The 25,756-nt window shown below is 45.0% G+C and overlaps 2 protein-coding genes, 5 non-coding genes and 1 pseudogene across 7 annotated transcripts; all 8 read right to left on the reverse strand.

The window, feature by feature from the left end:
• Positions 1 to 961: 961 nt before the first annotated feature.
• On the reverse strand, positions 962 to 1,630 carry LOC143431796 (uncharacterized). Its single transcript, XM_076908735.1, has one exon. It carries the CDS (start codon positions 1,628 to 1,630, stop codon positions 962 to 964), a length of 669 nt encoding a protein of 222 aa, XP_076764850.1.
• Positions 1,631 to 16,977: 15,347 nt separating this feature from the next.
• Positions 16,978 to 17,096, reverse strand: LOC143431938 (5S ribosomal RNA). Its single transcript, XR_013102786.1, has one exon. It is a non-coding gene; the product is annotated as a 5S ribosomal RNA (ribosomal RNA).
• A 325-nt stretch (positions 17,097 to 17,421) lies between these two features.
• Positions 17,422 to 17,540, reverse strand: LOC143431942 (5S ribosomal RNA). Its single transcript, XR_013102790.1, has one exon. It is a non-coding gene; the product is annotated as a 5S ribosomal RNA (ribosomal RNA).
• A 1,037-nt stretch (positions 17,541 to 18,577) lies between these two features.
• LOC143431798 (uncharacterized) lies at positions 18,578 to 21,652 on the reverse strand. Its single transcript, XM_076908736.1, has 2 exons — positions 19,903 to 21,652; positions 18,578 to 19,845 (listed from the first exon to the last, which is right to left on the reverse strand). The coding sequence occupies exons 1-2, from the start codon at positions 21,650 to 21,652 to the stop codon at positions 18,578 to 18,580; spliced, it is 3,018 nt and encodes a 1,005-aa protein (XP_076764851.1).
• Positions 21,653 to 24,258: 2,606 nt separating this feature from the next.
• On the reverse strand, positions 24,259 to 24,377 carry LOC143432016 (5S ribosomal RNA; annotated as a pseudogene).
• A 324-nt stretch (positions 24,378 to 24,701) lies between these two features.
• On the reverse strand, positions 24,702 to 24,820 carry LOC143431998 (5S ribosomal RNA). Its single transcript, XR_013102844.1, has one exon. It is a non-coding gene; the product is annotated as a 5S ribosomal RNA (ribosomal RNA).
• Positions 24,821 to 25,144: 324 nt separating this feature from the next.
• Positions 25,145 to 25,263, reverse strand: LOC143431940 (5S ribosomal RNA). The gene has a single exon (XR_013102788.1). It is a non-coding gene; the product is annotated as a 5S ribosomal RNA (ribosomal RNA).
• A 324-nt stretch (positions 25,264 to 25,587) lies between these two features.
• Positions 25,588 to 25,706, reverse strand: LOC143431993 (5S ribosomal RNA). Its single transcript, XR_013102839.1, has one exon. It is a non-coding gene; the product is annotated as a 5S ribosomal RNA (ribosomal RNA).
• Between the last annotated feature and the right edge of the window lie 50 nt (positions 25,707 to 25,756).

Below are 25,756 nucleotides of genomic sequence, written 5' to 3' on the forward strand. Positions count from 1 at the left end.
GTAGAGCGTCATATACAATCACCGTAAATAAAAATCAGAATGTTGCGTATATCTTGTGCTGCTTTTCTTATTATATTCTCTACTTTGATTGCTTTCAGTAAGAGATCTTTTTCGTTGCATCTGTTTCTCATGCCTCGAACCTCTTCGATAAAGTCTTCAACTCCAACATCATCGTTTCAGTTAAGAGTTGGAATGTATCCCAATCCAATCAGTTAAGAGTTGGAATGTAACCCAATCTGCCGGTTTTCCAACTTGTGGGTAGCATCCCGGTCTTCAGGCACGTTGAAAAAAGTTTTCGAAGTCTTGTGCTGAGGATGCTGTACGCCATGGATCACGCACAGCCTGGAATTCCATCTGGACCGGGCGCGGTGTTCTTCTTAGTCATTCGCTTGATTGCGCGGAACATTTCTTCTTCTGAAACTTCGTAGTCCTGTAACCAGATGTTCGGGTCATCCAACGATATGCTTATTGTTGAATTTTGATTTCTGACCGCCGATGTTGGATCTTCCGACGGGAAGAGCGTGTCGACGACTCTTTCCAGGAACGAAGTTTCCATTATTTCCGTCAACGGGGACGTCCATGGTCGTAATTTATTCATTACAATTTTATACGGACGCCCCCACGGGTACTCGCACAGAGTTTCGAGCAGCCCGTCCCCGGCTCGTGCTTTCGACTTCTTTATCGCAGCTTGCAACTCTATTTTCCTCTCTTTGTAGATTTGATAGAGTTGCTCTCTTCTTTTCGGAATGGAATTTCGCCGTTTCCGGTATCTCGTGAAATTCCTCCGCGCAATCGTAGTGTCCGCGCGGAGGCGTAATATATCATCACGCCACCAGTAAACGGAGTTACGAGGAGAGTTTGATTTTAATTTCGACATGCTTGCGTTGCATGCCGAGGTCAACGTTCTCGTAAACCATTCCGCCTCGTTCTCGACTACGGCCTTTTCGGTCGGTTCATCTGGCTAGGTAGCTGCGAGAGTCGCTGTCATAAATAGGTCATCGTCCATTCTTCTCAGCGACCATTTATTTTGATTTTTGGTCGCTGTTCTTCTCTCTTGAATTTTAGATACGCTGATCCTTATATAAAGATGGTCTGATAGGGTTTCAGCTGTATCTACTATCCACTTTTTTACTCTACGCGCGACGGCGCCATTCGCGAACGAGAGATCGATCTTGCTCTCGCCCTGTTGACGCACGCATGTACTGGCAGATCCTTGATTTAATAATTTTAAATTCGTGGAGGCTGCCCAGTCCATAGTAGAGTGGCCGCGTTGATTCGTTCTGGTCGAGCGCCATAGTGTTGAATGTGCGTTGAAATCTCCCAAGACGAACGTTGGTAGGTGGGCGTGGCGTCTTACCACCCCTCCCACTTCATCTAAAAGCCGGTCGAAATTTTGCAACGACCAGCTCGGCGGCGCGTATAATCCGATTACGACGCAATCCGACCACGAAACGGCGATAAATCCTCGCCCTTGCGCGATAAGCCTGATCGGCTGGATGCGTGCCGGCGTTGCCTGGATGATCGCGACCTTTCCCTCCGTATCGCTTATCCACGACGGCTTGTCGTGAATAAAATACGGCTCCGATGCCACCACTAACTCGACCACGCCGCTTTGTAAGCTCTCGATCATTAAATCTTGAGCTCATGCGGCGTGATTCAAGTTAATTTGGAGTATTTGCGTAATTTTGATTATTACGCAATCTCCATGGCCTCCTCGCGGCTTTTCTCCGTCGCCGCGGAAGCCTCGCGCGTGGCCTCTTCCGTCTTTTTATTTTCCGCGGGTTTAGTCGTCGCGGATTTTTTCTCTTCTTTCTTCGTCGTCGTTTTCTTTTTAACGACGACGGGTCTTGCGGGGAGAACTCTGAGTTTCTCGTTCTTCTTCGCGGGCGGTGCCGGTTGGCACGCGTTTCCTCCCGCTTTATGGTCGGCTTGCCGTCCGGCGGCCTTGCACACGGGGCAATTAGCGGACTTTGCCTTGCATTCGGCGGAGCGGTGTCCCATCTCTCCGCACCTATAACAGGCCTCGCACCTGTCTTCCGCTTTCGTGCATTTGATTAGCACGTGGCCGACCTCCCAGCATTTAAAGCAGATTAGCTGGCGTTTTTCCAGCGCCTCCACCTTTACCGACGTCCAGCCAATTCTGACTTTTCCGTCGGTAGTAATTTTCTTCGCTGCCGCAATGGGGCATTCTTTAATTAAATGCCCCATACCTGTGTAGCCGATTTTCATCGGCCCGGCACGAATGTCTTCGCTTTGGCAGCCTCCTGCTGCCGCAATCGCCTCTACGACTTCGCTGGTCGACAGCGAGTCCTCAATACGATAGACTCGCATGCCGATTCGCTTTGTCGGCCTGGTGATTTTCACCTCCTCGGGGGTGAAGACCGTGCGTAGTTTGGCGGCCAGAGCGTCCGCCATTTCGTCGCGGCCCTCTCCTGTTATCTCCAGTATGAGGGCTCCTGTGAGGGCTTTCCTCGCCCTTACTTCCTCTATTCCGAGGTCCTTGAGGCAGATCCGCTTCTGGGCCGTAGCTATTACGTAAGCGTAACTAGCGGCACTCCCTTGCGGTAGGGCGAGCGTCACAGCGGCCGTATTCGGATTCCTAGGCAGTGTCCTGGCTTCCTTCTTCGAAGATTTTGCTTCTTGCGCCTTTCTACCGAGGACTTTCGTCCACGGCGTCTCTTGCGGGGGTGTTTCCGCCGAAACCTCCTTGCTGGCGGTTTTCCTCCCACCTTCGGCCGCTTCTTTGGTAACCTGCTCTTCTTGAATCCTGTTCATCCTCTTCTGGATGAACGAGGTCTTCTCTTGTTCGACGACGCTGGAACATTTTTTGTCGCTTTCGTCGTCGATTTTTCTTTCCTCTTTTCAGGTGCGGCCCTGTTAGTCGTAAGGGTTTCCCCGACCTCCATCGGTTCAGTGGATGAGGGTTCCTTTTCTTTGGGCGCAAAGCGGGCCTCCGCTCGCGTCCAGAAATCGTCTAATCGGTTTTTAATTAGTTCACCGATTTTCTCCATAAGGGCGCCAATATCGACGTCCTTTTTCGGTGATTTTGAAGTGGATTCCTCCAAAATTTTTCTGGAGTTTCCACTCGCGGTCGCCGTTGAGGCCGGCGGGGAGGATCTCCTCGTCGTCCTCTCTTCCAGCGCGGCGAGGCGTTCTCTGAGCCGCGCGTTTTCTTCTTCAACTTCTTGAAGTCGAATGCGAGACACATTTGACTCCGTGTCTTCATTTGTGTTTGTGCGCTTTGTGCGCTGCACTACTTCTGTGGTCGCCGCACGTAGTATGCGTGCGGCGATCCGCATTTGTCTCTTGATCGTCCCATTAAGTTGGGACGATTTCGCGGCCGCCGTCTCTACCTGATTTGCGGCTTTTAAGGCTGCAGCCGCTAAATCAGGCGTCGGCATTCTCCGCGCCTCTTCGTCGTATTCCTCCTGTGGAGGAATCGGGTTTGTTGATCTGCCCGCGGGCGGCGGGACACACTCGCCGTAGAGTAGCTCTCTTTCGAGAGCTAACTCCGTCTCTCTTTCGAGCTCTAGCCGAACTGCTTTTTTCGCCTCGGCTAGCCCGACGTATTCCCCCGTTGTGGGGGACGCCCCCTCTTCACGGACGATCGGCTCGACGTCCCCGACGATACTGTCAGGATTGACGTCACCGAACCGTCCGACTCCTCTTCGGACTCCTGGATCATCCTCCTTTTCGAGCGTCGCGGGAGGATTGGCGGCGCGTACTTCTTCGCCAGGTAGTCCTCCTTCTTCATCTCCCGGATGTCAATCCATCCTCCATCTTCATCTGAAACATGGCCACTAGGGCCAGCCCTCTCCCCCCCACTCGCCGCGGACGCGTAACTGCGCGAAGCCATTCTTGGGGCGCCAAGCAATGCGTCGCGCGTTTTAATTTTTCGCGATTCGGCCGTGCACTCGATTATTTTCTCCCGGGAGAAAATGTTCGCTTCGCGCACTCTCACTCTTTACCGTGTGGACAACCGCACTGTCCACAGTTTTTCGCACTATTTTCGATACTGTTTATTCGCTCACGCACTAAAAACAATTCGACTTACCGTTCTTTACTTCGCACGGTCGGTCGTGTATCGCTGTCTCTGTCTATCACGTACCCGACCGGCTCACTCTCTCTCTCTCACTCGAAATCTCTCTCTCTCTCTCTCTCTCTCTCTCTCTCACTCTACAACGGTTAGACCTTCTAGAAAGTTCTAGTAATTACCGTTGCCGCGTGGTTCCCTCCGCTGAACTCGGGGTGGCGCCACCTCCGTCCGCGTTCAACGAGCGTTTTCTTCCTTTTTTGTTGTTTCTTCCCCACGTGAGGTTGAAGCAACGTTTAAATAAACACTATTAAATGTTTATCGGCACTGTGTGTGCTAAAATTCGCTCGAAAGGGGCGAAGGAAGCCTCTCTAACCACGAAGCGTAGTGACGTGGCGTTCGTGCCACGCCCGCGATCCAAGATGGCGGCGGTGACGCCCTGGCTTCCCTCGGCACTTTTTTGCTGATTTTAACACTTTTAACACACACACGCGTGATATGTTATCCTCTTTGTGTCATGGGAAGCGGCAAAACTCACTTTCCGGCACTAGTTTGCGACGAAAACTTCACTTTCGCGAGGTTACCGCCGCGCCACGTCACAGGGGAGACGCTTACGCGTATTTTCCCTTTTTTCCTCTGGATTCTATGGATGAAATCCTAGATTTAACTCTAGGAGCTTTCACGAGATCACCACGCGAGGTTGAAACCGAAGTTTCAACCTTTTTCGCCACAAAGACGCGTTTCACCGACACGGTCTACGGAGCGCACCGAAACACGTCCGTCCACTATGGCGGCTCGAATGAGACTCCACGAGACTTAAACCTAACCTAACCTAACCTTAACCAAGCCAACCTAACCTAATCTAACTTAACCTAACCTTTTTTTTCCTCGCATCAGGAGTGCTGAATCCGGCAGATGCCATATCATCAACACTCCCGCCCTGGCCACTCACCTCCTGAGTAGACAAAAAAAAAAACGCGAGCGCTTCAATAAAAGGTTAACAAAAAGCTGTTTCTAGGCTCAAATTAACCAATTAAATCGACTAGGATTCAACTGAGTTGAGTTAAAAACCGCCTGGTAGTAGTTAGTTAGTCTACGCGTCAATTGAACGCCTATTGTTCTAAATAAAAGACTGGAAAATTACCTATGTATTACTAAACTAGTGTTACTTATGCGGTTTTAGAGAATAAATTGAGTTACATTAATATTGGTTTTTCGGCAATCATTGATTTACCGGTTCCAGAAATTATTACAAACTGACATTAATTTTGATTATTGAGATGCTGAAGTTGTTCTGTTCGGTTATAGGAGATAAATTGGATAAAGAAATTGCATTATCGTGAATTAAGTACATTTAATGTAGTTGCACGTGGTGGTCCCGGTTCTGAGTTATGTTATACTGTGGTCAGTTTTTAAACTATCGGGTGGAAAACTGGAGAATTGTTTTAATATGTGGAGCTGTAATTATTTTATATGGCAGAAACTGGTAGATTGAATAAAAATTGATTTTTAACAGATAAGTTTATGAAACATATGTTTGTCAACTTACTAGCCGTACGAGCCGATATATATATGTACAACTTTCTAGCTGCACTCATTGGACTATACTCTATTGACGTTAGTATTTAAATTATCAGAGAAAAAACTGAAATATCGTTCTTAATATATTACCTTGTAATTATTTTGTACCGTTATAATGAATAGATTGTATAAAAACTGTTTCTACGCAAGTTGCCCGTCTTTAATGCGGTAATATGCACTGGTTCCGTGTCCGAACTATATTGTAGATGGTTTTTAAACTACCGGATGAAGGGCTGCAATATTGTTATTAATATGTTAGGCTATAGCCGGTTTTAAGACTGTTGGAATGTGTTCTAAAATGTTATTTGTGTTGTGTACGACTAAGGTTATTCTATATGATTTCAAACGGTTGGTTAGATAAGAAATTGTTTATCCGTAATTAAACAGCCTAGCTATTGCTATGGAAAATTCAGAATGTTTTTTGTATAGTATTGCGCAAAGGTTATTCTATCCTATTTTTAGATTTGCTTTCCTTTTTCTTCCTTTCTCATCCTTGAGTATTGTGTTGCCCCGCGTTCGTGGCATCGCACACAATAGGCGTGGCCGCAGCCGGGGAGTCTCAAGAAGGCGAACGCCTACCAGGGACGCGGGGCACTTTCCGCTCACAGGAGTGGTGGGCAGCGTTATTTATCTATCTGCCCACCGTACTTGTTCTGGGGGCGGGTTACCTAACCTAACCTAGCTCAACCTAACCTTTATTTTCACGCTGGGAAATCCTCATGGATTTCTTTGGAAATCCGTGGTTATGTCGGACTATTCGAACCCGGTGCCGGAAGGGATCACAAGGGCATACGCGACTGGTTATGTCGGACTCTTACCGACTAAAACCCTGCTATGGTCATCTTCGCACTTGACAGCAGAAAGCTGGAAACTCTTTCGAACACTTACAGCCTTCCGCCTCGTGCCTGGGTTAAGGAACTCCTGCACTTATCTCTTAAACCAGAGTTTTAACCCTATTCCCCCAAAAACCACGTCGCACAATCACTGCATTCGGAGCGCTTAAGAACACGTCCGCACGCTATGGCTGTCCAAACGAAACTCCCTTTTACCTTCTTTGCAGCGCCTCTGCTGAGTCCCCCGGTAAGGCCTTGCCGCTTTTTCTTGTTTTCTGTCAGGGGGTCGCCCGATGTGCCGTCTGGCGACAGCTGTATGAGTGGTGGTATTACTCACCAAATACAAGGTCGTACTGCCCGTGGTACCGCCCTAATTGGCGGTGGTCGGCCTAAGCCTTCATCCTTTCTCTCCTAGCTTCCAGTCCTTCTTCTTTCGCCCCTTTATTGTGCAAGTAAGACCCATCCGCTTAGCTCTCCTAGCATATTCTTCATCCTACCCTCTATCCATAACAGGTGCTTACTTAAACGTCTCAGCCTTATACGCCGGGATCTAAGAGCTCTACAAACCATGCGTGTTGCCCATTTCTTAATATCTCCCACTCCCATACCTGGGCTCCACTCTTTCCGTCGGTGTGCGGTGTTCCCATTCCCCGCACATTCATCCGGTATACACGCGGAGACTCATCCTTTTGCGCAGTATTCTTAGGATCGGTCCACATCCTGCTCTACATCCTTCCTCCTCTCTACCTTCGCTCACTAATTTCCTCTTGTAGTTGCTGATCATCCGAAGGGTGCTTCAAGTCCTACAGACTAGCTGGATCTGGAATTGTAACTGGACTTATTGTCAGCGTAGGTAGCACCGGAGCCACTTCCACAAGTCAGAGTGAGTGTCCCCTACCAAGGTAGATGTTCCTAGACCCTATGTAGAGGCTAATTGGATAATAATTCTTTCACGTTCCGATTCACTTAATTTCCATCCCAATCGATCAACCGATCCATCCATCCCTCTAGGTCTCTTTTAACCGACCTCATCTCCTTCTTTACTTCCATGGTGTTTAACCTCCCGTCAGAGGCCTCCGCTATCCACGCATCTAGCCTACTCTTGGCGTCTACTCCACACCCACCTAGGGCGGTGGGTATTACAGCGTATGCGGTGACCCTCTTCCTGTCTGGACACTCACATCCGTCTGGTGATGCAGTGCGCAGCCATAGCAGGTGACTTAAGTTGAAATATAAACGCTCTCCCGGAGTGAGAGGAAATGCCTATACCGGGTTCCTAAACCTGATGTTTTAAAAACTGCGGGGCAGGTACCCGGTTACCTCACCTTCCTCATAACTCTTCTAGCAATTCTACTCTCCCTCTAGATATGCACATCTTCAGAGGATGCACTTCGTACCCCACCCCCTGGTAGCAGTTGATGAGTGTCTGAATTAAGTCCAAATTTTGAGTAGCAAAAACCACATCATTCCCCTGTGCGTAAAAGTGCTCAACGGTAACTTTATTCCCTAGGATTGCCTCCGGAACTCGTTTAACACGTTGACGCCGGCGCGGATATTCGCGGTCCTTTCCGTGCGACGGCGCTTCAACTAGCGGTCCGCCCCATGGGGCGGCGCGTCACCAAATTGTACTGTTCAATTCTTGGGCCCTAATACCCACTAGCTGATTCGAATAGACGGAATTTCCAATATTTTCACGTGCCCCGTTTGTGGTCTGGCCTGTCTATGGGACTCACGGTGGTCAGTCGCAAGAATTGTGGAAAAGTCCTAATTCGTTTTTATGTTGTACTAAGAAAAAGAAATAGTCGTGCGTTTGCCGTAAATTATGTTGAGTGCGAGCGGCGATTTTGTCGCATCTTCGACTGACGATTTTCGAGCGATCAGGCACTTGAGTCCCTAATAGTATTTGGTTTCCTAGGTCGCAGACAAAATATATATTGGCGGATAAGAGGCCGAGGACTGTGTCGCGTGGTTTTCCAGAGAACAGTTTGCTTTTGCTTTGAAAATCGTGGGCCTGGGGGTGAGTTTTAGTTGGAGGAACATTGACTCACGGGTTCCAGAACCTGGGTGTCCAGGAAGTACCCACCCCCACCTTCTCGTGGTGGAACCTGAGCGCCGGGCTTACCCGGTGGCTACGGGGCTCTGGGGCTATCGAATTAAACTGGAACTCGGAGGGTTGGTGCATTATCGATTTGCCCAAGCTAGTCCGAGACACTTTCGTAGAGCAAAATTGAATAAGACTGAGGCTGGCAGTCTGAATCATTTATAAATTTGGCCAAATTGATCCATCCTAATTCAAAAAGGGTCAGAGTGAGCGTGTTCGCGTACACGTAGCGAGTTCGCCTCCCCGAGGTTCCCCGTGGGAACATTGACCCACCTCTGCATCTTCGGCGGCCCAATTAGAAGTATAGGTCCACTCACACATAGTGGAGAAAATGTGTGACCTTTTGGGGAACGAATACGCTCCAGTTGACACTTTTTGAATATATAGTGCGTGACCTAGTAAGGAGGGACCACTATCGAGCATTTAGACAACTACGTGAGTTTTACTGAGTTTAGGGTTGACGGCAAGACAGAAAAAGTTCTGTTAGTGTGCAAGTATTCTGTGTGAAGTGCCTGTGAGGTGCGAGGTTAGTAGAATTCTGATATAACGATCTCTCTTCAAAATCGGAGCTGCATGAAATTTTTAAAGTAGACAGACAAAAGACCCCTGTGCATGCTAACCACTTCCAAATCTTACAGTTTTCTTTTACAACAGTGCGAAAGGGAGTTGACATATCCGACTAAATGTGTTCGTATTATAATAGTTTACGGAAAGCAGTAAAATGGTACCGAGAAGTTGTCGTGGAACTAATATGCGGGACCTCTTTAGTAAATGCGTGGTACATACACAGAAAGTGGGGAACCAAGCGTTATAAAATTTTAAAATTTAGAGAAAAAATTATTGATTACTTATTGAAGAATGAGAATTCCCCTAGTGATGAACTTATAGTAAGACAGAGTAAACATTTTTTAAGTTCACAGCAAGGACCTGCGAGGAAGATGAGGAAAAGATGCAAAGAATGTTACAAGCACTTAGCAAACCTAAAAGGTACACAGTATGCCACAAATAAAACCAAAAGAGTGATGACCTTTTGTAGCAGTTGTCCGGATAAGCCAGAACTTTGTTTAGAACGTTTTAAAAAATTGCATCGGTAATATAAGTAGTTATATTTTGTTATTTTTTATGTATTGATTATTATAAGTTATGTATATTGTGTTAAATGTTTGATTATAAGGTAGAAATGTTAATGTATAATGTTAAATCAATAAAATAACATTTTATGCAACGTATTTTTTGATATACAAACGTAGCCCATCGGTGATGCATGCCGCCGCACGGAACAATTCAGCGTGGCCCATCGGTGATTCATGCCGCCACACAGAACAATATAGCATGGGCCACCGGTGGGTCATGCCACCCCATGGACCAGACAAGTATGGGCCACCGGTGGGTCATGCCGGCGTCAACGTGTTAATAGCCCTGAAGCTGCATATGTTAAGGATCGTGTCAAATACTGCTGTCCACCGCCAGCCGGAAGGTAGCCCGTTTCGCCAGATGAATCGTCTGTCCCGAATATCAGACAGCAGACATACTCACAACGCTTCGAAGACCTCATCGAACTTTGTGTTTTGTACGGCTTTACTTATATACCGTCTCATTTCCACCAAGACAACGCGAATCGACTCCTTACTCTGATGTTGATCAAATCATGCTTGATCCAGGGGTACTTTGCGTAGGGACTTGTTCCTGACCGCATCTATGAGGTCGTAATCGATCTTCTCGTTCCCGTCCTCAGCCGCAAAAAGGGTGCTTAAGGGTGATCTGTACAAACTGACTTCCAGATAGCTTGATAACAAATTCATTTTCCGTTTGATCTCGTTACCGATTTTAACTACAGGTCTTATCTTACCTCCTTCACTCTTTTGCATTACATGTAAGACCTCACGGCTGGGTGTTCTCAGTTCCAGCTCTATCTGTTCATCTTGTGTGTAGTATCCATCAACCCCTTTCCCTCGGGCACGTTGTGCCTTACGTTCCTCTATTTCTACTCTAAGAATCTCCTTCGTGCCTAATTTTCCTAGGTATTTTCCACTCGTTGAACATAAACCGACGGACCTCTTCGGCGTGTAACGACATGTAGCCGCATCCATTTCTTCGTATGGAAGGAACCCGTAGCTGAGCTCTCAATAACAGAATTCGCGCCAGTAAGGGCAAATGTTTAACCCCTCCCCCCTTTATACAATCCCGTCTCCGTCTTCAGCAATCCCTGTACGCCCTGGCGGCAAGCAGTTGGTACCTCGTTCTTTATTTTCTTAATCCTTTCCAATATTGCCACACCAACGCGAGCGAAAGCGGCACGGTACATCAGGTGGATATGGTCTTCAATTAAAACATGCCCATAGAACACCCGGCACATGTGGGATGTACTACTGTGGGTTTTCGTAGTTCCAACAGGAAATTGTCGTATTCGAGATGCCAGCCCGGCTGACCACATCCACAATTGAGTTCCTCAGCGAATTCTTTCCTCATCTCATCCTTACTTTCCTCCCTCATCAGATCAAAAAGGGCGGAGGACCATAGCCCTTCAGGTTCATTGTTATTCTCCCACCAGGACGGTGTTCGATATGCTACCTCACCCATGTAGGTATGTGCCAATTGGTTTGTCTTCTACCTCCCAGTTACATCGAGCCACTAAAACGGGCGATGGAAAATCCAGATGTGTCGCGGCGTCTTTCCCGCGGGTGAGTCCTTCAGTTACTCCGTCAGAAGGAACGAGTTCCAACCGCCAGAGCATCCACGGGGATCCTCGGGGAGGCGAACTTACTACGTACTTGCATGCACGCACACCCTGACCCTGATGTTTTAATTTCTGTATAGAAGGACTTTGGCTGACTGAACAATTGTCGGTCAAAGTGAGTTTCGTCAACTGGAGGATTTTGAACGAGACATTCTCGTTCAGAAGACTTTAATTTCTATCACGGGGAAGGAGAGTCTCCCGACGCGAGCAGTTGGCTACGAAGTTACGCAGCGCTGCTCGATTATGCTCTCGCGCTACGAAGATTCTAGAGGGCCCTATGCTGCTGGGCGGCTATATCAATAGGGATCGCGCCAGCCACTATGCACACACTTTCCCACGATATTCGGCGGTATGCACCGATTATCGCGATCAACGTGCGATGCTGTGCTGATCTTTGCACCCTCAGCTCTCTCTCCATACACAGGTCGGCTCATCCCACGGAGGCATAGACCACCAACGAGACGACCACACCCCTGTATATTCCGGCGAGTGAGTCGAAGCGAAGTCCCCACGTACACGTCGCCAGCTTATTAAGTCTCCCGAACAACGACCCAAAGGGGGTCGCTCCGTCTTTATGACCGATACCTCGATTTTAGCCAGCCTACACTAATGGGGAATTTGGTTAACTACCTGCTGGCCATTATTCTCTAGTTCTCTTCTATTGCTTCCACTTACGGGAACTATGAAATCGTCCGCGTAAGCGACACATCTATTCTCGACTGTGGTCTGGAGTGATCGCAGGAGATTGTCGAACATAAGGTTCCAGCAAGCAGGGCCAAGTATGGAGCCTTGTGGGCATGCTCTCGTCGCTTGCTTCGAAACCTGTTCGGAACCTATTGAAAATTTTACTCGTCGACCGTCAAAGTAATTTAACATCACTTCGAAAACGTTCCACGGGCAGCCTCGCTCTTTTAACGATTTTAAGACAAAGAGCCACCAGACATTATCGAAGGGCCCAGAGATATCAAAGAGCAACGCCACAACATATCGATGTTCTCAGACATCGACCATGCGGCGCAGCTCCACGATTGCATCTTTCGTCAACTTTCCAGGTGTGAACGCGAACTGTCTACCCGAACCATAGATACCAAGACTTGGATACCAAGACGTTGATGATACATGGCCTTCTTCATTCTCGTTAACTCTGCTGTCCACCACGGGTTGGACTTTCTGAATTTCCTTTTTAGTGACATTGACGCGGCACAAGAGTCAGTGATGGCTCCTGTGAGCGTCTCCGCCATTCTATTCACATCCTCTATAAACTCCAGCCTTACTACTTTCCAGCCTCCGATGAATGGGAGCATGGTTGGCGAAGCCAGAGTATCCTCGATATACGATGATCCTCTGGTCGATCAGTAGGTAGGCGGCTGGTTATGGTCATTAATAATTTCCATGCTAAACTCCCGAATGAGCTCCGCGAACTTAGCTCCCCCCTCGTCTGTACTCTGTGGCCTCCAGAGTGACGATCGGTCGTTTGCATCTACCGACACTAGGAGTCTCTCCCCCCTCAGATTATGAAACACCATTTTGAGGTACCTGAGGTGCATCTCGATATCGTCGCAGAGCTGGAAGTAACACGATGCAACGTATACCGACACTTCCGCACAAACACAGTGCGCCGTATTAATCTGCGAGACAAATATCATTTCGATAAGAGGGTTACTGACGGCGACAGCCGCGCACGGATATTGCGAGCTAACAACCGCCACTGTCATACCAATCCCTAATCCACAAATAGTATGCTTCACGCCCAGTGTCCTGACGCATGGTTCCTGCAATAGAAGAACGTGTAGGCACTTATGTGCAGTGAGCTGAAGTACCTGTCCTGTGACTGCAGCTGAACGTTGCATATTCAACTGCAGTATCCTAATTCCCGTGACCGCAGTACCGATCGCGGATGTCGACGTCGACGCCTGAGCTACATCAGTAACGGACGTGGACGCGCTGGGGTATGGTGGGATCGCGATCGCGGTGGGGTTCACGGAGCTAACATTTCTAATTTGATTTCGGTCCCTATTTGTATTTGACTCAGCCAAAGATTCCGGACCTGGCCTGAGTCTTTCGTCGCACTGCGGTCCTGATGCAGTTGCCGCTAGCAATGCTAGAGTTGCCGGTTGAAACCGCGGTCCTGTTCAGAACAAGACACTCGCCAGGGCTTTTCGCACTCGTGTTTGTGTTCGTGTCTGGTGTGCGTGTTGTGTACCTCTTTCCAATAGCAAACGCTGTCAAGGGTACACGTAAATCGAGTCTCCTCTTTGTTTCTTAAGCCATCCATGGACGGAGTAGGGTCAAAACTTTGAGTTGTGGGATCCTCCAGTCGGCCGTTGGTGCAACAGAGATGGTCCTCCGGTCGATTGAGGTACTTTCGATGGTTTACAGCTCGGTATACCGCCTGAGAGTATATTTCTGACTACTTGCCCTTGTTTTGACCTTTCTTTGTATTATCTTCCTAGTCTGCAGCTGGCCAATTTCCTCTATTTCGTCATTATTTAATTGAATTCTATCGATATTCAGTCTCGCACGGCTAGATGTTAGTGTCGGAGACTTTCCCAGGCTTATATGGTCCCGAGACCTCACTTGGCGAGGTGTTAGCGTCAGTAGCTACTCCAAATACCGAAAAAGTATTACTTTTTCTATAACTCGTTTTAAATATTGGCCTCCTTGATTTCATACATCTCAGAAAACAACTGGGAGTCGGAGCCTTAAATTTTCAATTCAATTCTGAATTTACCAAAATGGAAAGGGCCGTCAGCACCCGGAGTTAGTCCGAGCACCAGCGGCCTGCCGTTTTTCAATTTTCATTAAGTATTCTATCCGACCAACCGATGGAGGAACAAACTCTTCCCACGCGATACCTGGAAGGTCAACAAGTTCTTGAGCGACTTGGAAGACCATTCCAGCCTGGGGTACTCCAGCCCTTAAAATTCGAAGCAGCGGAAGCAGCTGCCGTGGTGCATACGTTAGCACACTACTCCACTGACCGTCTTGATGTTCGACAAGCACAGGTCTGACGATACCGTCACTCATCTTGACGTTGCCGATGCACTCAATGTACATGGCTAAGGGCAGATGTTGATATCCTTCAGCTCTTCAGCTGTATAATACCGTCGTCCCGGAAGATCTTCATCGGGTTTATCAATATGGGCCATATGCGCGAAAGCAAGTTTAGCTTCTGAGATGATCAGCATAGCCTTCGCAAAGATCTGTCTATTTCCATGCACGTTCAAGGCCTGGAATGGACGCATCTCAATGGCCTCCATGGAATCCCAAGTACGCGTGATTAGCGCGTGTTGTTGGCGGAATGCGATGGGAACGGACGTTGGATGACGTTCCTTATGGATTTCAAGAGCTGTGACAGCTGTGGGGTCACTTATCCCTAATCTCGCAAAGATCCCAGCTGTAATAGCTTTGTCGGTATCATCATTCTTCTTCAGACGAAAAGCATCAGTCCGTCTAGAACGAGATCCCGATCCAGTCTTCGCGGGTTTCTGCTTGGGCATTGTGTCCACAGAGTCGGTAAGCTCTGACTTCTTAATGTCGTTGGATGACATAACTAAGAATGAATTTTAGGCTCGGCTACTATTAGTCGAAAAAAGTTATTTTTTGTTTTATTTCTTTTATCTTCGGACAACCTCTATAGGATGCTGGATGTCCGTAACTTTTACAATTTATGCAAAAGGGGCGTATTTCCGCACCTTCTTCCATGGAATTTAAGGAAACGGAGAGGGGGCATTCTCCCGGGTTATGCTGCACGTTACACTTTACGCATCTATATTGTAGATTACAATTTACTGCCACGTGTCCGATACGCTGGCATCGCTTGCATTGTAATCTGTCCCTTCTGATTATTTTCTCCCAGGAGATGATGGAGTGCAGGAGGGTTTTTATTTGTTTCAGATTTTCAGTATTGCTATCCGCCGAAAGTTGAATAAGGTAGATAGGAAGATTCCGTCTTTCCATTAGCGATTTACGAGTGTGAAATTTCCGTGCCGATAGAAATTTAACATTTTCGATTTTTTGCTTAGCTAGCTCTTCAAGGACAATTCCAGGCTCGAAATCCCCTTCTAGATTTTTTAGCAATATAGATTTCAGTTTTTCATACTTAGGGGTGTATGAAAAATATTCTATATTATTTTCCTTCAAAATTTCTCGTGCCCTTTGGTAGTTGACGCTATTCTTGACGTATAATAAGTGCTTACTATTATTTATTCTTTTAATATAAAAATCCTTAATACAACTCGCGAGCGCATTAATGGTTTGTTTACTTGGGTTATTGTATACTATTATTGGGGGTGGCCTGTTTTTTGGTGGTGGTTGGTACTGTTGTGGGGGGGTTACCTCGGTTGCGACTCTTGGTCGTTTGCTGCTATCGTTGCTGTCCTTCTCGTTCGTTTTGCTCGGGTTGACGGACCTCGTTTTGCACTGTACAGGATTTACCTGTTTCGTGTCGTTTTTTTCAATCTTCCTTTTGGAAGAAACCTTTGTCCACGGGACTTCATTTTCCACCGGCCGGTTAGGGTCCTTGGTGCGGTTGGGCTGAAGGGTCGTAGTACCTGCGACGTTGGGTCTTGGGGTTTTTCCTTCCAGGGCCGTGGCTGATCCTGTTGTCTGGACGATTCTGGTCTTTCGTTCTTCCTCGAGTTGTTTCGATAAATTCTCAATCGTCTTGTTGAGATTGTTTATCATTTTTAACAGGTCTTCATAGCTTGGCTTGCCGACTTCCATTGGCGCTGGATTGGTTTGAGTGGATGGATTACTCCCATCCATAGCAGATTCCGCTTGCTCTTTTTCCATTTTTTTGCTGTTTTTGTTCGAACTTGTAGATCCCGTGGCGGAATCTAGCTTTTTTGGTTTAAGTTTACCCTTTGAATTTAGCATCATTAGGGTGGAAATATTAATATTTTGTTTGTTTAAAAGGTTTCTTCCTTTGATAAACGTAATCAGTTCGTTTATATTTTCACTTCACCAAGGAATATTCTGGTCGATAGTTTTTGCACATCGGTTACTCTCGATTTTGCATTGCTCTTCATTTGCTGACTGGAGAGGGAGGGACCGCTTGGAGCTCTCCTCTTCGCTTTTCGTGGCTATAGTTGATGGTTTTGTTTGTGATGATGGTTACACTGTATACAGTTTTCTGTTGACTACTATTTAATTTTTTAATTATGTTGTATCACTTTAATACACAACACTTCACCGTTGCCGCATTTGTTCAATGCGTGTTGCAATGATTATTGAAATTTTTCGAAGCAACTCACTGTCTCTACGCTTTATGAGCAGGTAGCGGTGCTACGCAGTTAGGGTACGTCCGACACCTCCGAAAGTCAAGGGTCGACTCGGTGAGTTATGCGTGGTATGATCGTTGACGAAGGTGAAGCAACAGATGTTGCGTTTGTTGTGTAAAGTTGCCAACGTGTTGTTCGTGATGCGTTGTCTCCTTGTTGCACGCATTTGTGACATTCTCCTGGTTTCGAGTGGGTCACGGCAGGACGCGAATCCTGTACAGTCAGGTACAAGACGGAGCGATGAAATAAAATTAGTGCGCCAATGCTGACGTTCCGCTTTGTCGTGGACGCAGCGAACGCTTCTAACACCATTTCGCCCTTCGATACCGAAAACAGAGGAAATCGCAGAGAAAATAATTCTCAGAACGGACAAAAAGGTAATAAGAGGCAAGAAAAAAAAAAAAGGTATAAGCCAACAACACGTGGAGTTCCCAAGCGGTCACCCATCTAAGTACTATCCACGCCCAACGCATCTTAACTTCGGTGATCGGACGAGAACCGGTGAGTTATGCGTGGTATGATCGTTGACGAAGGTGAAGCAACGGATGTTGCTTTTGTTATGTAAAGTTGCCAACGTGTTGTTCGTGGCTCGTTGTCTCCTTGTTGCGCGCACTTGTGACGTTCTCCTGGTTTCGAGTGGATCACGGCAGGACGCGAATCCTTTTCAGTCGGGTACAAGACGAAGCGATGGAATAAAATTAGTGCGCCAATGCTGGCGAGCCTCTTTGTCGTGGACGCAGCGAACGCTTCGAACCTCTTTTCGCCCTTCGATACCGAAAACAGAGGAAATCGCAGAGAAAATAATTCTCAGAACGGACAAAAAGGTAATAAGAGGCAAGAAAAAAAAAGGTATAAACCAACAACACGTGGAGTTCCCAAGCGGTCACCCATCTAAGTACTATCCACGCCCAACGCATCTTAACTTCGGTGATCGGACGAGAACCGGTGAGTTATGCGTGGTATGATCGTTGACGAAGGTGAAGCAACGGATGTTGCTTTTGTTGTGTAAAGTTGCCAACGTGTTGTTCGTGGTGCGTTGTCCCTTGTTGCGCGCACTTGTCACGTTCTCCTGGTTTCGAGTGGATCACGGCAGGACGCGAATCCTTTTCAGTCGGGTACAAGACGAAGCGATGAAATAAATTTAGTGCGCCAATGCTGACGTTCCTCTTTGTCGTGGACGCAGCGAACGCTCGTAACACCTTTTCGCCCTTCGATACCGAAAACAGAGGAAATCGCAGAGAAAATAATTCTCAGAACGGACAAAAAGGTAATAAGAGGCAAGAAAAAAAAGGTGTTAGCCAACAACACGTGGAGTTCCCAAGCGGTCATCCATCTAAGAACTATCCACTCCCAACGCATCTTAACTTCGGTGATCGGACGAGAACCGGTGAGTTATGCGTTTTTTTTTTTTTTTTTTTGTAACGAGCGTTTATTATGCCAATAACAAAATACAATATATATACAACGAGGTACAATAAACTACAAAACGCACAAAGAGTTAACTAGTATGGTGTAGGAACTTGATTCATGGCTCTAGTATAGAGCGCGCGTGATCAGTCTTAATTTCTATTTTTGTATTGCACTTAATGCTAATGTTAATAGTATAAAAGCTATTGGAGCTTATGCATTAGTTTTTCTTACTTATATTCGTAAATGTGTGGCACGTCAGCAAAACGAATTATTTCTAGGGCGTTGGTAAGGAGGTGGTGGGGGTATGTACTTTTTGTTTGCTTACATAGTATTCTTATATGTCTAATTAAATGTATAATTATAATTGGACGTTATATATAAGTGTAATGGTAATTACGACTAGTAATCGTTAACAATGTATATACAATTATTTACATTTCTATATTAAACTTAGCAAGTTAAGTGTAGAATAAGATTGGTTTTCTTATGATGCTAGATTTTAATCATTGATTTAGATGTATTGCACTCTCGTGATTGCTTTTGGTCTATTGCATTCTCTTTTGGTTAGTGGTTGGTATATTGCAATTAAACTATATGACATTATAACAACCAATATTTCTTTGTGTTTTTTCTGTGATTATCCTTGAGATTGTATTTAGTGAGTTTATGTAAGAATCGCATATCGGAAGTAACTTGGGCACAGTTCTTGTTATACTTGATTCTTTTATCTGTCATCTTTCTTGCGTAGTGGTATATTATTGGAATATTATTGCTGTTTTGGATGAGTTCAAGGTTATCTAGGTAAAGGAATGCCTGTGGAGGTATGTAACCGGAGTTCATAGCTGTTTCAAAGTATAGTGGGTTGGGGTATGTAGAGCTGTAGATTAAACTATTTGATTTGATGTTTCTTGTACTTGCCCAGTGGTTTCTTATGAGTCTTAATATAAATAAATCTATTCTAATTAATTTTGCGTGTTCGTAGAGTATGTCGTTTCTAATCATTTTTTTATAGTTCGTTTTCGGACATCTGTACATGTTTAAGTAAGCTCTGATGCATTTGCGTTCAAATATTCGCAATTTTTCCATTAGGGACGCGTTAACGTTGAACCAAATTGGGCACGCGTAAGTGAGGATGGATCTGATGAACAGTTTGTAGCAGGGAAGTTTAACCGATTTATCTAGGTTTTTGGAATAGAAGAGTTGTCTACTTCCGAGAAATGATTTTTGCGCTTTTTCTATTTGGGATTCGATGTGTTCCTTAAAGTTTAGGTTATAGTCCAAGTGAATTCCTAGGTAACGAACCGTTCGTTTGTGGGGTATCTTTATGTCGGGGTTTGTCCTGTCAGTTATTTGGAATTTTTTGGAATTTTGGCAGACATCGCTATTAGCACCTGAGTTTTTTGATATGGGGGGTCTGAATAGAATAGTTTCGCATTTGTTAATGTTGATTTTTAATTTCCAGTTGCTAAGGTAGATCTGTATTTTATGGAATAACTCTTGCATTTGATTTTTTAGGAGTGATGGTTTCGGATTTTGGAGATATATTACTAGGTCGTCTGCAAAGGCGATACCTCTTTTGTTATTTTCTGAGTTTATGCCAAACATTTGTAGGAGGTCGCTTAAATAGATATTAAAGAGGATGGGTGAATTAACTGTCCCTTGTTGGAGGCCATTATTGACTGAGAAACGCTTAGTCGATGTACTTTGTTTGTCAGATACAAAGAATTTCTTTCCGTGTGTCATATCCCAAATTATTTTTATTAAGTGATGGGGAAATTTCTTTTTTGCTAGTTTGTAAAAGAGTCCATCCAGCCAGACCGTATCGAAAGCTTTTTCCAAGTCTATTAGTAGAGCTGCCACACAGTCTCCTGCGTTTCGTGCTCAGCAAATGTCGGCCGTGAATTTTGAGATTGCATGTATTGTACTATGTTGGAATCGGAATCCAAACTGCGTTTCCGGGATGATATTGTGTAGGCTGCAAAACTGGGCTATTGAGTCATTTACTACTGTTTCGAATACCTTGCTGATATTAGGTAAGAGGCTGATAGGTCTATAGTTAATTGGATCGCTTCCATCTTTTCCTTTCTTTTTAATAGCGATTACCTTCGCGGTTTTCCAGGCTCGTGGGAAGTATGCAATGTTGAGGCAATTGTTAAATAATATGGTGTAGTGGTTTATGTATCGGAGAGGGAGGTTTTTGAGGACTATGTTCGGTATGCTATCAAAGCTTGCGGACTTTTTACTATTTAGGTTTTTGAATGTATTTTTTAATTTATGAGTGTTGGTAAAGAAGTTTAGTGGAATGGAGTCCTTGTCGGGCTGGTCTGCTGTATTAGTGGATGTAAATGTACATAATGTGGAATTGTTCTCTCTGTCGCGTGATAAGTCTTGTTCAATTTTCCTTGCTTCGTGATTTACAATTGAAGAAAATGGTTTGGAGCCCATACTATCGTTTTGTGTGTGTATAGATTCGAAGTGTGTGCCTAGAATGTTTAATAGATCCTCGTGATTTGTGATTATAAGGTTGTTGTGTGAATCTGGTGTAAGGTTATTTCGATCTATGTTAGCTTTCGAGATTAGATTGGAGTTATTTGGAGTGATTTTGAGGGATTCTAAGGAGTTGGATTCTTTTTTGCGAAATATTTGGTTAATGGTTGGAAAACAGTTCCTAGGATTTTTTAGTGATATGTTGGTGATTTTGTTCTTCCAGTGGGTGTTTACTGATTCGTGAAAGGCTTTTTTAATTTCGTGTTTGATTTCTTTTAGTAGTGTTTTCAGGGTTGTTAGGAGGTTATCGTTTTGTGGAGAGTAATTTTGGATTCTGGACAAGTTGTTTATCTGTGTAATTAGGGAGCTTTTTTGTTTACGGAGTTTTTTAATCTTTGGCGTGATGTATTTTTCAGTTGAATTGTAATGTGTTTGGATAAGAGGTGTAGAGTGTTCTATTGCATTTACTATTTGAGAATTGAGCCGAGCTAATTGGGTATCTATTTCGGTTATCGAGATGTTCGTGTTGTTTGGGATGTTAGTATTATCGTTATCTGAAAGGAATTTGTGAAATTTGTTCCAGTTGGTGTGACTGAAGTTGTATCTTATTGGAAGGGATGTTTCTTCAATTATTAAGTGTTCCAGTGTGCTTATAGAGATTTCCATTATAGAGCCTCTGTGATCACTGTCGTAGTCGAAGGATCTTAGAGTGTTACTTCCAGAGAGGTTGAGGAACTGGATTCTGTTATCTGCAATGCAGAGGTCTATAAAGGCCCCGCTTTTGGGAAAGGTGGGCAGTTTGGGTCTCCGTACCGATAGTCTGAATTTTATTTGATCTTCCGTGATCCATCTTTGTAATGAGGTGCCTCTATCGTTTTTGGATGGGTTACCCCAGTCTGTGTGTTTGGCATTTAAGTCTCCTGCTAACAAATAGTAATGATTTGGCTTGTGTAGTTGTAGAGTATTGAATAATGTTTTCAATTCGGGTGTAATGACTGCTTTGTTGGTGCTGGTTGCATATGCTGAGATTATGAATAATTTAAGTGTTTTTTGTAGTTTAATTTCTATAGCTGTATATTCGAAGTGGGAACTGCTTGGGACACTGACGGGCTGGATAGACTTAAATTTTATGTTTTTCTTTATTAATATGCCTGTGCCACCGCCTTGTTTAGAGTTAACCCTGTCCATTCTTATTATATTGTAATCTTGAAAATTAACGATGTGTTTGGGGTTTAGTTTTGTTTCTGACAGGAGCGTTATGTCTGGTGAATGTTTGTTTAAGCATTCTAATAGTGTATGCCTTCGTTCGTTTGAAATGATTGAATTTACATTAATCTGAATAATTTTTAATGTTTTTAAATATAAATTTTTGTTGTTGTTTTGTCTTTCTGGGTTCGCCATTTTTAATTCGCGAGGTCTATTCCTAGTGTTTCGGAGATTATGTTAATTTTTATCGAGTTTTGTTCTACACATTTTGTAATATTAGATAGATGATTGGTTAAGGAGTTGGAGATGATTTCTTTGATTTGTTCTATTAGTGATGTATTTGTGGGAGTGTTGTCAGTTTCTGGTTCTTTTATTTCTGCGTGTGTGGCTTTTTTATCTTTAGATGTTATCGCGCTGTAAGAGATGAGCGGGTTAACGAAGCTATTTATTTTCTGTAATTTTTTCTCTTTCTCTATTTTTTGTTGTGTTATTTTATCCGTTATTTTTTGTTTTATTTCCTTGATCTTCGGACAACCTCTATAGGATGCTGGATGTCCGTAACTTTTGCAGTTTACGCAGAAGGGGCGTATTTCTGCACCTTCTTCCATGGAATTTAAGGAAACGGAGAGGGGGCATTCTCCCGGGTTATGCTGTACCTTACACTTTACGCATCTATATTGTAGATTACAATTTACTGCCACGTGTCCGATACGCTGGCATCGCTTGCATTGTAATCTGTCCCTTCTGATTATTTTCTCCCAGGAGATGATGGAGTGTAGGAGGGTTTTTATTTGTTTCAAATTTTCAGTATTGCTATCCGCCGAAAGTTGAATAAGGTAGATAGGCAGATTCCGTCCTTCCATTAGCGATTTACGAGTGTGAAATTTCCGTGCCGATAGAAATTTAACATTTTCGATTTTTTGCTTAACTAGCTCTTCAAGGACGATTTCAGGCTCGAAATCCCCTTCTAGATTTTTTAGCAATATAGATTTCAGTTTTTCATACTTAGGGGTGTATGAAAAACATTCTATATTATTTTCCTTCAAGATTTCGCGTGCCCTTTGGTAGTTGAGGCTATTGTCGACGTATAATAAATGCTTACTATTATTTACTCTTTTAATATAAAAATCCTTAATACAACTCGCGAGCGCATTAATGGTTTGTTTACTTGTGTTGTTGTATACTATTATTGGGGGTGGCCTGTTTTTTGGTGGTGGTTGGTACTGTTGTGGGGGGGTTACCTCGGTTGCGACTCTTGGTCGTTTGCTGCTATCGTTGCTGTCCTTCTCGTTCGTTTTGTTCGGGTTGACGGGCCTCGTTTTGCACTGTACAGGATTTACCTGTTTCGTGTCGTTTTTTTCGATCGTCCTTTTGGACGAAACTTTTGTCCATGGGCCTTCATTTTCCACCGGCCGGTTAGGGTCCGTGGTGCGGTTGGGCTGAAGGGTCGTAGTACCTGCGACGTTTGGTTGTGGGGTTTTTCCTTCCAGGGCCGTAGCTGATCCTGTTGTTTGGACGATTCTGGCTTTTCTTTCTTCCTCGAGTTGTTTCGATAAATTCTCAATCGTCTTGTTGAGATTGTTTATCATTTTTAGCAGGTCGTCATAGCTTGGCTTGCCGACTTCCATTGGCGCTGGATTGGTTTGAGTGGATGGATTACTCCCATCCATAGCAGCTTCTGCTTGCTCTTTTTCCATTTTTTTGCTCTTTTTGTTTACACTTGTAGATCCCGTGGCGGAATCTAACTTTTTTGGTTTGAGTTTACCCTTTGAATTTAGCTTCATTAGGGTAGAAATATTAATATTCTGTTTGTTTAGAAGGTTTCTACGTTTGATAAAAGTGATCAGTTCGTTTATATTTTCACTTGACCAAGGAATATTCTGGTCGATTGTTTTTGCACATCGGTTATTCTCGATTTTGCATTGTTCTTCATTTGCTGACTGGGGAGGGAGGGCCAGCTTGGGGCTCTCCTCTTCGCTTTTCGTGGCTATAGTTGATGGTTTTGATTGATGATGCTTACACTGTATACTGTTTACTGCTGACTACTATTTAATTTTTTAATTATGTTGTATCACTTTAATACACAACACTTCACCGTTGCCGCATTTGTTCAATGCGTATTGCAATGATTATTGAGATTTTTTGAAGTAACTCACTGTCTCTACGCTTTCTGAGCAGGTAGTGGTGCTACGCAGTTAGGGTACGTCCGACACCTCCGAAAGTCAAGGGTCGACTGGTGAGTTATGCGTGGTATGATCGTTGACGAAGGTGAAGCAACGGATGTTGCTTTTGTTATGTAAAGTTGCCAACGTGTTGTTCGTGGCGCGTTGTCTCCTTGTTGCGCGCACTTGTGACGTTCTCCTGGTTTCCAGTGGATCACGGCAGGACGCGAATCCTTTTCAGTCGGGTACAAGACGAAGCGATGGAATAAAATTAGTGCGCCAATGCTGGCGAGCCTCTTTGTCGTGGACGCAGCGAACGCTTGTAACACCTTTTCGCCCTTCGATACCGAAAACAGAGAAAATCGCAGAGAAAATAATTCTCAGAACGGACAAAAAGATAATAAGAGGCAAGAAAAAAAAGGTGTAAGCCAACAACTCGTGGAGTTCCCAAGCGGTCACTCATCTAAGTACTATCCACGCCCAACGCATCTTAACTTCGGTGATCGGACGAGAAGCGGTGAGTTATGCGTGGTATGATCGTTGTCGAAGGTGAAGCAACGGATGTTGCTTTTGTTGTGTAAAGTTGCCAACGTGTTGTTCGTGGTGCGTTGTCTCCTTGTTGCGCGCACTTGTGACGTTCTCCTGGTTTCGAGTGGATCACGGCAGGAAGCGAATCCTTTTCAGTCGGGTACAAGACGAAGCGATGGAATAAAATTAGTGCGCCAATGCTGGCGAGCCTCTTTGTCGTGGACGCAGCGAACGCTTGTAACACCTTTTCGCCCTTCGATACCGAAAACAGAGGAAATCGCAGAGAAAATAATTCTCTGAACGGACAAAAAGGTAATGAGAGGCAAGAAAAAAAGGGTGTAAGCCAACAACACGTGGAGTTCCCAAGCGGTCACCCATCTAAGTACTATCCACGCCCAACGCATCTTAACTTCGGTGATCGGACGATGACCGGTGAGTTATGCGTGGTATGATCGTTGACGAAGGTGAAGCAACGGATGTTGCTTTTGTTGTGTAAAGTTGCCAACGTATTGTTCGTGGTGCGTTGTCTCCTTGTTGCGCGCACTTGTGACGTTCTCCTGGTTTCGAGTGGATCACGGCAGGACGCGAATCCTTTTCAGTCGGGTACAAGACGAAGCGATGGAATAAAATTAGTGCGCCAATGCTGGCGAGCCTCTTTGTCGTGGACGCAGCGAACGCTTGTAACACCTTTTCGCCCTTCGATACCGAAAACAGAGGAAATCGCAGAGAAAATAATTCTCTGAACGGACAAAAAGGTAATGAGAGGCAAGAAAAAAAAGGTGTAAGCCAACAACACGTGGAGTTCCCAAGCGGTCACCCATCTAAGTACTATCCACGCCCAACGCATCTTAACTTCGGTGATCAGACGAGAACCGGTGAGTTATGCGTGGTATGATCGTTGACGAAGGTGAAGCAACGGATGTTGCTTTTGTTGTGTAAAGTTGCCAACGTGTTGTTCGTGGTGCGTTGTCTCATTGTTGCGCGCACTTGTGACGTTCTCCTGGTTTCGAGTGCATCACGGCAGGACGCGAATCCTTTTCAGTCGGGTACAAGACGAAGCGATGGAATAAAATTAGTGCGCCAATGCTGGCGAGCCTCTTTGTCGTGGATGCAGCGAACGCTTCTAACACCTTTTCGCCCTTCGATACCGAAAACAGAGGAAATCGCAGAGAAAATAATTCTCAGAACGGACAAAAAGGTAATAAGAGGCAAGAAAAAAAAGGTGTAAGCCAACAACACGTGGAGTTCCCAAGCGGTCACCCATCTAAGTACTATCCACGCCCAACGCATCTTAACTTCGGTGATCCGACGAGAACCGCTGAGTTATGCGTGGTATGATCGTTGACGAAGGTGAAGCAACGGATGTTGCTTTTGTTATGTAAAGTTGCCAACGTGT

Source organism: Xylocopa sonorina, unplaced genomic scaffold (genome assembly GCF_050948175.1).
Source record: "Xylocopa sonorina isolate GNS202 unplaced genomic scaffold, iyXylSono1_principal scaffold0014, whole genome shotgun sequence".
NCBI classification, from domain to species: Eukaryota; Metazoa; Arthropoda; class Insecta; order Hymenoptera; family Apidae; genus Xylocopa; species Xylocopa sonorina.